Below are 13,689 nucleotides of genomic sequence, written 5' to 3' on the forward strand. Positions count from 1 at the left end.
CCAGTGTAATTTTTTTTTTTATACTTTTCAAAATTCCTGGATTGATACACCTGTGCAAAAACAAGTGCGGCTAAGCATTAAACAAACAGAAAAAAATGCAAAGGTCACCACTGCATTTCAGACTTGGGACAAGTAAGAGTCAGATTTAGAAGTACATTCACAAAATTGAGGAGTCTTAATCTTTGGTTAACACCTAAATTTGGGTCTAGGGTAAACCAAGGTCTGCAGTAAACATATCGGAATAATACAGAGGAGCTAACAGGCTTGCTGCCTTTAGTGAATAGTGGCTGTCGTGTGTAAGGGTCAGCCAGCTGACAGAGAACAGTAATGAAACAGCTGCTCCCCAGCCCGCCAGCCAGAGACACGCAGGACCACAGCTCTGCTGGACAGGCAAAATCACAAAAATAGCTGCCTCCACAGTGGATGGCTGGCTAAACAGGAAAATGACAGGCACTGCTAAGTGTGATATGGCTATTTAAACAGGTACAGAACAGCAGCTGCTCAGCGAGACATTAAATTTGCTGATGACACTGGTGTACTGCCTGTAACAAGAAACATGGCAGCCCAAAACAAATGAATAGACCAGGAGATGAATCATTAAGCCAGGAAACATTGCTGCAGACAAAACTAGGAAAGAAATGAAAATCTTTTTCCAAAATCAGAGCAGCAAACAAAACTCAGAGTCAAAAGTTCTTCTTAATTCTAAACCACACTAAAAATGTATAGAAAGTGCACCTAATGTATGTACAAAACATTCAATTATTCAACTTAAAATCTTTTATCAAGCACATTTATCTTGTTTAAAATTGTCCAAAATATTTTGAGGGCAACATCCAACCTGCGAATGCTGCAATCAAGCCCCAGCTTCACTGAGCCACGTGTTTTGGGCGTGAACCAAATTAACATCATTCTGGACAAACAACTTTAAATGCCTTTCAGACAGCCTTGGTGTTACAATCCCTCCTAATCCATTAACAGCTGTGTTTGGTGACTCCCAGAAGGGCTTAACGTGGAGAAGGACAAGCAAACTGTGATTGCCTTTACTACACTATTGGCACGTAAACTTATCTTGCTCAACCGGAAGAATCCTAGCCCGCCTGTTTTTAAGTCAGTGGGTAACTGATGTTTTATACTGTTTGAAATTGGAAAAAATCTAATTCTCACTTAGATGATCTGTATAAAACTTTTTTAAAACTTGGCAGGACCTAATCAATAACATTTTAGAATAAGCATTTATATTGGGGGAAAAGACCTTCTCTCTTTACTACTTTTAATAGTTTGGCTCTGGTTGTTGGCCTTCCTCTCTTTCTCATGGGGGGGGTTGATTTGATTTAAGTTTTGTTAAGTTTGACTTGATTGTTTGGAATGTTATATACTTTTAATAAGTTCACTAAATAATAAAAAAAATGTATAGAAAGTGAAGGTGAATTTACAATCTTGGATGCCGTTAAGCATGCAGTGTTGGTTTGTATGGTGTGACATCAGTGACTTCATATGGCACTCCTTCCAGAAACCACACCTCCAGTAATCATGCAATACATCATGGCATCAGGATCACAAAATGGTGTCACCCATGGCAAAGCAAAATCACATCTTAAATACAAAACATAACTTGAACAAAAAGTATCCTTATTCTAGATCCCATTTACAAGAAAACTTACAATAAACTTGGATTCTCCCTCATGTAAACCCTCCCCACCCCAAAATATTAATGAAATTTGTAAAATCATCACACTGAACAGGCATGTTTTATCTCTTATCCACCATGATCTCATAAGTCACACATTGGAAATGCTTCACGTGGCATCATAGAGATCAGAAACACAAAATGACAGCTCCCATGAAAACATCTACACATAATGGCAGTAAACACATAAAAACAAATGAAGACAATAGTGGCATGATGTCTTCATAATTACAATTAAATATTTCAAGAATAAACATATAAATTTACATTCAGAAAATCTGGTGCCTAATGCAGGTCATTAGTTCAGCACAGTTTGCTTCTGGGATACACTCCATTGTTACCCAATACTTTGAGGTCAGCAGCAACTGCTTGTTGCTAGATAAAAAAAATTAAAGTGGACTCCAAGTTAAATGTTTTCATAGAGGAAACCAAACAATACATCATCCGGACCCATTTTCTCTCTCTCTCTCACACTCTCTGTGTCTCTTTCTCATTCATGCCACATCCACCTTAACTGTTTTTATACTAGTGTCCAGTTATTTGAAGTACCATTTTTAAATATGGCCTAGGAAGGAGAGTGATGTGTTGGCTGGCATAAGCTTTAGTTTCTGGGTCATATGTGGCTTCATGTATTCTGAGGAGACAACAGCAAAATACAGTAGACGTCTAATATGAGATTCTACTCGTACAGGAGATAATTATACTACACGGGAGCACTATAAAAGTGAAATGCTTAAGCCCTTCACCTATGGTTCTACATGTGAGTTGATGGCTGCCGCTGAATTGTTTGGTTGTCGCTTTCAAGTGTACCAAAATGGCCAAATATTTTACACCTTTGGACAACCGCCAATGCCTCTTAAACATCTTAGATTCACAGGTGACGATTTGAGTAGTGGACACTTTGATGTTTATGAATGTTTAAACTCTCAAAAGCTGGATGCGAAGTTATTGATGAAACCGGTTGTATGCTTACAACGCTCGACAGATGCCGAATGTCACTTCAACACAACAAGTCCTGCAAATACTAACGTAATTGAAACAAACCATAAAACTCAAACCGATTATGACAGCAGCAATCCAAGCTGTGAGAAAACAGTAAAAAGGAGGCGTGTCAGACGTCGTGGTACATTTTTTGATGCAGCTAGACGGTAAGACTCAGGGACAGACCCTACAAACGGTTGGCATTGATTTGAGGCAAGATTGCTTTTCACATGCTCAAGAGTAAGCTCAACGCACAGCTTGGTCATATTACAACCAGAGGGCCAAACTGACAACGTGGTATACAAAGAGATTCTTAACAAATAATTATTGGTATATTTTCCCTCAGTTTTTCTTCTTAATAAAAATTTTAAAGCAGTACTTCGCTGCTGCGAAGCACGGGTATTTTGCTAGAAATTTATATATTGGAGATTTTGTTTTCCTTTCCTTCATGGCCATCTGACTATAGCATCAGACACTACCTGTTAAAATTATAATCATTAGAGACTTTGTGGCAAAAAAACAATTTAAAAACACACTGATAAGCTTTAGAAATGGGCAAAATGAAAAATTCAGTTTAATACAGAAAAGTGCAAAGTACTACATGTGGGAAACAGGAACATCACTTATAAATACAAGTTGGGAGACACTGTCCTACAAGATGTAACCTCTGAAAAAAATATAGAGGTTTATGTTAACACAACATTTTCATCATCTAATTTGCAGAAGCAGCTCTCTTTCTCATGGTGGGGGTTAATTTGTTTCAAACCTAGTTTTGGAAACTTGACTTTCTTGTATTGAATGTTATTTGATCTTAATAAATTCACTAAAATGTTAAAAATATTTAAAATAAATAATTTGCAGAAGCAATTAAAAAGGCAAATAAAATATTGGGTTATATCGTAAAAAAACTGTTGAATATAAATCGGGGGACATTTTGCCTAGACTTTCTAACATATTAGTGAGACCACATCTGGAGTACTGTGTGCAGTTCTGGTCATCACACTACAAGAAAGACATAACAGCACTTGAAGCTGTGCAAAGGAGAGCAACCAAGTGTATCTCAGGACTTAAGGACATGTCATACTCTGATAGACTCAGAGAATTTAACCTATTTAGTGTCAAGCAGAGGACACTGCTTGACACTAATCCAGTTCCTCAGAATCCTCAAAGGCATTGATAAAGTAGATCCTGCAGAATTCTTTCAACTTTATGGTGAATCACATACTCAAGGACACCAGCGGAAATTAAAGGGAAGTCAGGAAGCACTTCTTTACACAAAATGTTGTGAGTATCTGGAACAAACTACCGAGACATGTAGTTAAAGCAGATACCTTGACAACCTTTAAGAAGTGCTGGATGAGATACTGGGACAGCTTGGCCATTAGCTAAACAAACAAGCTCGATAGATGGAATTGTCTCCCCTCATTTGCCAAATTACTTATGTAGATAAGTTCTAAAATCTGCTTCAGTTAAAAACAATTTAAGTTGTGCTCAGGCACACTTTTTTCTATATCTCATGTTTCTTTGTCTTGTATACTAGATGTATGTTAACTTATCTACTTACTTTATCTATTTATTTTTTTAGTCTTATTTGTCACTGCAATTATTTCCTTTTAATTCTTGTATAATACACAGTGCTATACTTTGTGTATGATAAAGTGGTATACAACCAAATATTGTTGTACATGGCTTCAGAGAATGAGGCAGTACTTAGTAAACAGATCAGTTTTGTTTTAAAATGTAAAGATTTATTTGAAAATTAATTTCTTGAATCAAATTCTTGAGTGCAATTAACATTACTTAATGCCTTGCAGGTTTTCATTACACAGTCTCAGATTAGCCTTACACATGAAATGATTTGTGTCAAGTTAAGAAATAACTGTGAAAAATCAGTCCTCTTGAAAACCTGTTAAACATTTTTTGCGAAGATCTTCACATCAACAACATTGAATTTATAATGACAAGATACTGATACTACCATTTTTTAGATGCACACTTATCCAAATATATTTACTGACTCATATGAAGAAAAGGTTCATGTGACAGGAGTGTTCAGATATATGACTTCTCCCGTTAGAAATCATCAATATTTCTTTTTCTTGATAACAACTATGGAACACTGGCCTGGTCTTGTTTTCGAATGACCAGTCTGTGCCAAGGATAACAACAGTAGCCAGTTTTGATAAATACAGTACCTCAATATAAGCAGATACTTAAACATTAAAATAATTGTGGGGAAAGCAGGCCATTCAGCACAGCAAGCCTGCCAGTGTTCTCCTAGATTACCCAACAAGTCACGATTTGAAGGCCCCTGGTGTCCAAATCTCTAAAACTTGATAATTTATTCCACATGTCTCTGTTTTCGTGTAAATAACAACTTGCATGACAGATATTAGGCAGCCACTTGGAAGCATCCTGGGTAGTTTCTTGCAGACACTGTAACCAAGAGTCATAATGGGTGTCAAAATGTGCATAGTTAGTTGTCTAAGTTGAAAGAATTTAAAGTGGACAGCTCACGTTTCAGCAGGATGGTAGTGAAATGGCAAAAGCTGTTGCTTTATAAGACTTGGGAGAACCAAGTCAAGTGAAGCAGCTTTACTGTTATACTATCCATACGCAGTATTGCAACATACAGGGGCACGGAATAATGCTCTCCAGGACCAAGGTGCAACATATATATAAAGTAAACTCAGGACAGTGCAAGACAGGTAAAGAACTATACTATACTATAATAGATAAATAAATGATTAAAAATAAGCAAGAAGTAAGTGAATAGATAGTAATAACTTGAAATAGATAGAAATAAATAAATAAATAATTAACAGTGAAACTAACAATAAAAAACAACAGAATTAATAAGGGTAGCAAAGGTACTGCATATAAATTCGCTAGTAGGGAAAGATCTAAGGGCAGGTGTGCAGCACAGAGTTCTGAGTCTGGCCAGCCAATCTGTCAGAACTGGTTCAGATGCTATATCACCTTCTTCCAGATGGAAGTGGGACAAAGAGACTGTGGGAGAGATGGTAGCGGTCCTTCACACTGCTGTAATCTTTGCGAATGCAAAGCTCTACAAAAATGTCTTTAATGGAGGACAGAGAGGACCCAACAATCTTTTCTGCAGTGTGCACTGTTCATTGTAGGACCTTATAATCTGGCAGTTCCCAAACTAGACAGTGATGCAGCTGGTTAGAAAGCTATCAATGGTGCACCTGTAGAATGTGGTGAGAATGCAGGGAGGTAGTCTTGTCTTCTTCAGTCACCAAAGGAAGTGGAGATGCTGCTGTGCCTTCTTGGCAATGTAGATGGTATTAACTTACCAAGTATGGTCAGTTGCCAGGTGCACACCAAGGAATTTGGTGCTCTTGACCAGTTCCACCACAGAGCTCTCGATGTACAGTGGGATGTGGACAGCATGGGCAACAATCATCTCTTTCATCTTGTCCACATTAAGAGACAGATTCTTGCACTTGGACCAGTCCACCAATTGTTGTATCTCCATTCTGTAAGCTGACTCAACTCCATTGCTGATTTGCTGATGAACCCCACCACTGTTATGTCATCCGCAGGCTTAATGATGGTACAATCATGAGTAAGCAGTGTGATCAGAAGCTGGCTAAGTATACAGCCCTAGGAGGCACTGGTGCACAGCATGATGGTACTGGAGATAGTGTTTCCAATGCAGACTGTCTAGGGTTTTCTCTGTCAGGAAGTCCAGGACCCAGCTGCATAGGAAATAGTTGTAGCCTAGCAGATCCAGCTTCCCTGTGTGAAGTTTGCGTAGGATTTCCCTAGGTACTCAAGCTTCCTCTTGCATTTTAAAGATATGCATATTAGAAGACATGGTGCAAATCTGTATAAATGCCAGTAAAAGTCAACCGAAAGTTGATTCATGCACAGAAAGGTTTCTAAATTGAGGAGAGTTTCCATTGGTTTTCCTTGCCGTTAATTACTCAATTTCTGTTTAATATAAATATTGTTGAAAACTACTAAAAAATGTCACAGACTGAACAAAAGGTAAATTAATGGTATAACAAAAACTGCATTATGAATCCACTCATGGAAAAGGATCTGTTGTGGAGAATCTGACAAGATGTATTTCTTCTTCAAAAGAGTATGATATATGCAATTACAAGATTTTGCTCCAGTCAGTCTGGCAAGCAGCAGCTCTGCTAAGGTTGTGATGTAACCTCAGCAATGGACTCATTATATTGACATGGCCAGTCATCAACTGTCCTACTGTAGGATCTGTTTCTCGGAGTTCAACTCTAATCACGATCATGTGAAACCAGGACATCATTAAGAGAAGTTTTCTTTTTAAATTTATATAACCACATTGCAACTTATGTTTCCAGTACTTCATTGTAGTGGAGAAAGTTGAAAGTAGCATTATTACATCAATAAAAAGCAAGATCAGCTCCCAACGTTTCCTCATTAGAAATCAAAAAGTTAAAAACAGTTACGTCTGTATTCTGCATCCCTTCACAAATAGCTTCGGTGTTCAGCAAAATGAGTTAATTATAAAGGATTAGCTTTAGCTTTCTAAAGTTAACAGATTTGGAAACATCAGCTCACTGGAGAAGAAATATGCAATAAAGCCGTAGGAGAATCAAGCAGTTATTTCTTTAAGACTATTGGCTCTTTTACTTAGCAAACAAACAGACAAATAAATCAGTTTTGCTACATCAAGCTGGCACATACAGCTAGGTGGAGGAAAAAAACCTGTAGGGACTACTTGGATTTGCTTTGAAGTGCACTAGGTGGAAAATTGGAGTGAAAGCCATCCATCTATCATCAGTCTTCCTGTGCTGGCAAGATGATTACAGTGAAACTGTGAAACTCAAATTGGCCATTTCTAATTGGGGTGAAAGTGAGGTCAAAACTTCACTTTGAAAACAGTAAACTTGGAACCCTGGGAGTAATGATTGAGAGTGTATAAGTGAACACACTTTAACCAGCATGAGAAAATTGACACTGACGTAAGAAAGAATAAGACTGCGCCTACGTGGGTAGTGTTTCTGAATAGATTATTTGACTCTTATAGCAAGCCTCTGACAGAAACCCCAACAGCTTTTACAATGAGATTTTCAACAGTCACATTAATTTCATTGGCATGGGATGGCTTGATCTAAACTTGGGAAACGAAATGCTTCATAAAAGAGAGACTTACTTATATGAATATCTGTATTTTAAGGTCACAACACAGGCAGAAATGATAGCAATTTAAATGCTTAGTAAAGATCAGCACTTTCAACTTATAACCTTCACCGTATTTAATATGCATGCCTGTAATTTGCAGCCTACACAAAGCAATAGGTCAAATCCACAGTTTCTGAAAGTGGTGTTAGTTGTATGTTCGGGCAAGACACAGCCAGTGGTGCAGAGGAGGATTGTATTGGATGTCAGAGCAAAATTAGCTGACAGCATAATTTTTATTGAACATACTGCAGGAATGGCACAATGTCATGGTCAGACTGGCAGCTATAGTATTGTGGAAAAAGAAAGAGGAAGACAAATAGACTGTTGAGAAAGGCTTGGAGGCTGATAGAGCTCATAATGTTAACCTCAGTAATCCATCCAGGAGCAGCCAACTCAAGACAGAAAGTGATGTTGGAAAGGGCATCAGTTAAATTTAGCAGAAGTAGGAAACCAAGAGAAAACCCATTACAAGCGAGTTCATCAGTGATGAAATATAAGCCAACCTGCTTAGACCAGACTTGATAACGCTGAAATCAAGCCATATACAGAAATTTGGCCATGAGTGATTTAGGAATGAGGAGGAAATGAAGATCTGTGGGACACTGAATCTATGGCACATTTCTGGGGTTACTGAAGTCATTTAAAAAAGTAAAACAATTAAACATAACATACTGTATACTGGGTAGGTGTTTACTCTGCTAAGTCAACAGTGTAAAGAATGTTCTACTCACAAGTTCTAATTTTTACGAGATGGTCACCCACAAGTGTACCAACACCTCTGTCTTTGAATATAGAAATTAATAAGCACAAGCTCTTTAAATGACTCACTTTCCTGCTGATATCTCATACTTATTTATATTGCATCATCTTGACTTTTGTAAGTGCATTTTGCCAATGACTTGCTTTCTGACATGCTGCACCTGTATTTGTGATCTGGCCATTTTTTAAAATCATAATGGAATTTATTTTGCTTTAAGTATCTAGTAAATTATCATTGATATAATTCAACTTCTTCTCTAGATTAAAAAACATAGGTGGTTAGTAAGGAATCGAAAATTCACATTTTCAGAAAGAAGATACAGTATATTTACTAACAACTACGATTGATGGAGATTTCATTTCATTTTATTTTCAAAAACCAAAACATTACAATGGCATTCCACTTAGTCAAACAAATAAAAATAAATTTACAGATGCTGTCATTTACTCTAATGAAATTAATAAAATGCAGATAAATAACAAAAGCAAGACAAAATTCAACCCTCATCTAAAAAACATATACAGTATATTGTGTGTATATGTATGTATATACACAGTACTGTGCAAAAGTTTTAGGCAGGTGTGAAAAAATGCTGTAAACAAAGAATGCTTTCAGAAATATAAATAATGATTGTTTATTGTTATCAATTTACAAAATGCAAAGTGAGCGAACAAAAGAAAAATCTAACTCAAATCAATATTTGGTGTTACTACCTTTTGCCTTCAAACCAGCATCAATTCTTATAGGTACACTTGCACAAAGTCAGGAATTTTGTAGTATTATAGTCAGGTGTATGATAAACCAATTATACCAAATAGGTGCTAATGATCATCAATGTCACACGTAGGTTGAAACACAGTCATTACCTGAAACAGAAACAGCTGTGTAGGAGGCTTAAAACTGGGCGAGGAACAGACAAACTCTGCTACCAAGATGAGGTTGTGGAAGACAGTTTCATGTCATGGTAAGATTGAGCACAGCAACAAGACACAAGGTAGTTATACTGCATCAGCAAGGTCTCTCCCAGACAAAGAATTCAAAGCAGACTGGGGTTTCAAGATGTGCTGTTCAAGCTCTTTTGAAGAAACACAAAGAAACAGGCAACGTTGAGGATCGTAGACGCAGTGGTCAGCCAAAGAAACTTAGTGCAGCAGATGAAAGACACATCCAGCTTATTACCCTTCGAAATCGGAAGATGTCCAGCAGTGCCATCAGCTCAGAACTGGCAGAAACCAGTGGGACCCAGGTACACCCATCTACTGTCCGGAGATATCTGGCCAGAAGTGGTCTTCATGGAAGAGTTGCAGCCAAAAAGCCATACCTCCGACGTGGAAACAAGGCCAAGCGACTCAAGTATGCATGAAAACATAGGAACTGGGGTGCAGAAAAATGGCAGCAGGTGCTTTGGACTGATGAGTCAAAATTTGAAATATTTGGCTGTAGCAGAAGGCAGTTTGTTCGTCGAAGGGCTGGAGAGCGGTACAATAATGAGTGTCTGCAGGCAACAGTGAAGCATGGTGGAGGTTCCTTGAACGTTTGGGGCTGCATTTCTGCAAATGGAGTTGGAGATTTGGTCAGGATTAATGGTGTTCTGAATGCTGAGAAATACAGGCAGATACTTATCCATCATGCAATACCATCAGGGAGGCGTATGATTGGCCCCAAATGTATTCTGCAGCAGGACAACGACCCCAAACATACAGCCAAAGTCATTAAGAACTATCTTAAGCATAAAGAAGAACAAGAAGTCCTGGAAGTGATGGCATGGCCCCCACAGAGCCCTGATCTCAACATCATCGAGTGTGTCTGGGATTACATGAAGAGACAGAAGGATGTGAGGAAGCCTACATCCACAGAAGATCTGTGGTTAGTTCTCCAAGATGTTTGGAACAACCTACCAGCCAAGTTCTTTCAAAAACTGTGTGCAAGTGTACCTAGAAGAATTGATGCTGTTTTGAAGGCAAAAGGTGGTCACACCAAATATTGATTTGACTTAGATTTCTCTTTTGTTCATTCACTGCATTTTGTTGATTGATGAAAATAAATGATTAACACTTCCATTTTTGAAAGCATTCTTTGTTTACAGCATTTTTCACACCTGCCTAAAAGTTTTGCACAGTACTGTATATATATATATATTTTTTTTTTCCAAGCCTTTCTATAGCACTAAAAACACTAAAAGCATTGTTATTAGACTAACATTGTACCAGATTTATTCAATTATATTAGAAAGTTTTTAAAAAGTGCACTGAAACGATTTATATCAATAAGTATATCCATCCATCCATCCATTTCCCAACCCGCTGAATCCAAACACAGGGTCACAGGGGTCTGCTGGAGCCAATCCTAGCCAACACAGGGCACACGGCAGGAACCAATCCCGGGCAGGGTGCCAACCCACCGCAGGACACACATAAACACACACTAAGCCCAATTTAGAATCGTCAATCCACCTAACCTGCATGTTTTTGGACTGTGGGAGAAAACCGGAGCACCCAGAGGAAACCCATGCGGACACGGGGAGAACATGCAAACTCCATGCAGGGAGGACCTGGGAAGTGAACCCAGGTCTCCTAACTGCGAGACAGCAGCGCTACCACTGCGCCACCATGCCGCCTCAATAAGTATATGTTTTGGATAAACACACTAGAGAAAAGATTACTATGTAATGTTTAATAAACTTCTATGTATATGACCTAATTGATTAATTACTACACTAATTTAATTATGTTGCGCTTGTGATTAAATAAATGTACCAGCATAGGCCTATATATGATGTTTATTTATTAGGCAGTATATTTGAAAAAATGATATTTAACATGCGGTACACATATTCAAGTTAACTGACTTTAGGATAGCACCTTACAAATACAGAACTATTTGGTCTATTTGTGACCCCACTCACACTCATCTGCTTCATGCACCTCATGTCTGTGCATTCACACGATTGGTTCTGCTCACACCGCTCATTTGGAGTCAGAGATAACATTATTTATGCTCACTATTCCCAAATCTATAAGCCGATCCAAATCAGGATTCTTCCAGATGCATGCTGGTGGCCATATACCCAGGCCTATTCATTTTAGCAGCATTTTAGCAGCACAGAAGTGCCTCCACAGTGCTAGCAGGTACGTGTTCCACTTTCCATGTGCCCCACCAGTATAAATTTTCTCATCCTTTTACACATGGAGAAAAAGATTGCAGGTGCATATTACACATTTGCAAAACTTAATTTTTTTTCTATTTTAAGATTGGACATTCATACATATATTCCAACGTCATAGAGACATTCAGTGTACCTTGTGCCGAACTTGTTAGAATAGGCCTCATCTTGCCTTTTTTCCATGCACATGCTTGCACCACAGTGAAGTGTTAGGCTACTAAATTCACCAGGCATATCACAGCTGTTTGGTCATACTGTGTCGTGTGCATCAGTTTCACTATCCATGTCAATGTCTGTTGACCAATTGAAATTGTCTTTACTACTTGCTCCAACTAATGGTTCAGTTTCAGTTTGTTCTAAAACTGACTTTACAACTTCTCATTTACACACCATTTTGTTTTGGTTGAAGTTTCTGACTCATCCATGAATATTGATTCCTTATCGAGTGGCAAAGCCCACAGAAATATTTGCAGCATAATGTTATTTTATGCACTAGGAGGCAGTAGAATATTGTCCTAAGAGTTGTTCTGGCTTAACGCTGTAAAGTGGATCATTACACGCCACCCCGAGTCTGACTTGAGGTTAACCTTAACTACATAGAATTCTGAGTCTGAGTCACACTCAGGGTTAATGCCAATGAGTTTAATTATTTTCAGATACCCATTTAAACTGATTCTTGTAATTCATTTTATAGCTTTAAATAAATTGATCTATGAGACTGCTGAAATTGTGTCAATTTATCAGGAATGTGCTGCAAAAATATTAGAAGAAATTTAACACTATAACATATAAAATACTTTTACTTTTTTATCTACAGGTTCCATTGAAAGATGCTCCTACATCAAGTACCACTACTCTTCAGCAACAATTCCAAAAAATCTGTCCTATAACATAACAAAGACGATTCGACAAGATGAGTGGCACTCTCTGCGTAAGTGATACATTCTTGAATGACTTTGATTTGTTTGTTTGGCTTCTTTGGTGATATTGATGTTTAGGTGGTCTGCTCCTAAAACTCTGTCCGGGCAAAATGTCTAAGACCAGACTGAGAATTTGATTTTGTTGTCTTAATTTATCGAACTGCTTTACAATTTTGCCAAAAAGCAAGGTAGTTGTTGCCATATTTCTGCCTTTATGAATATTTTACAAAACATGTGGATCTAATAGATTTTCTTAGCTGTGATTCCCATATTTGTATTTAAATCTCAATGGATTCTAATTATTTTTCTTTTGTTGTCATTTTTATTCAAGCTCTCAATGCTGAAATACATGATTTAGCATCTCTTGGCACCCTGTTTTATTCTTTAGTTACCCATTTTATATTTAAGATACACTAAAGGTATACGGATGCTCCCACCAAATGTGTGTCTTAAAGAGAGACTTGAAAAACAACACATACTGTGTTTTTTTTTATTAAAAATTTCATACGAGAATTAACCTGGCACTTGTACTTGTATTTACAATGTAGGTTGCCGAAAACATGTATAATTTTTAATAGTTAACAGTATCCTATAAACTGCATGGATTAATTAATTAATAGAATTTCAGAACATTTGACGATACATTGAATGAAGTGGTCAATAGTGTCTAAAGCATTAGCTTCCTTAGACTCCAAATAGCTCTGATGATGTTTTTTCTAGAATGTTCTGGGTTGTCTTTATAGTGGGAAATGTAAAAGGTATAATGCTACTCCTTCAAGGATGCTGTGGTTATTGATTTCAGTCCAGCCAAGCTCTTAATCACCATTGTGTTTAGACCTTTTATTGTCCGGAGATGTCTATCTTGAAAATTCAAAATAAATAACCAGTGGGAGTTTTTTTCTTTTTGAAGAAATGTAATAACGATGGAAAATACATTCATTTTTTCCATCAGAATATACTAGTATATGTGGTTAAATTGCAC

General features: G+C 37.5%; 1 protein-coding gene across 1 annotated transcript in view; it reads left to right on the forward strand.

Moving 5' to 3' along the window:
- Positions 1–13,689, forward strand: part of tmem178bb (transmembrane protein 178Bb) — a 746,292-nt gene that overhangs the window by 279,521 nt on the left and 453,082 nt on the right. Inside the window, exon 3 of the mRNA XM_028797376.2 lies at positions 12,605–12,718. Within this exon, the coding sequence (XP_028653209.2) occupies positions 12,605–12,718 (114 nt within the window). The remainder of the gene's footprint in view (positions 1–12,604; positions 12,719–13,689) is intronic.

Source organism: Erpetoichthys calabaricus, chromosome 1, assembly GCF_900747795.2.
Source record: "Erpetoichthys calabaricus chromosome 1, fErpCal1.3, whole genome shotgun sequence".
Classification (NCBI taxonomy): Eukaryota; Metazoa; Chordata; class Cladistia; order Polypteriformes; family Polypteridae; genus Erpetoichthys; species Erpetoichthys calabaricus.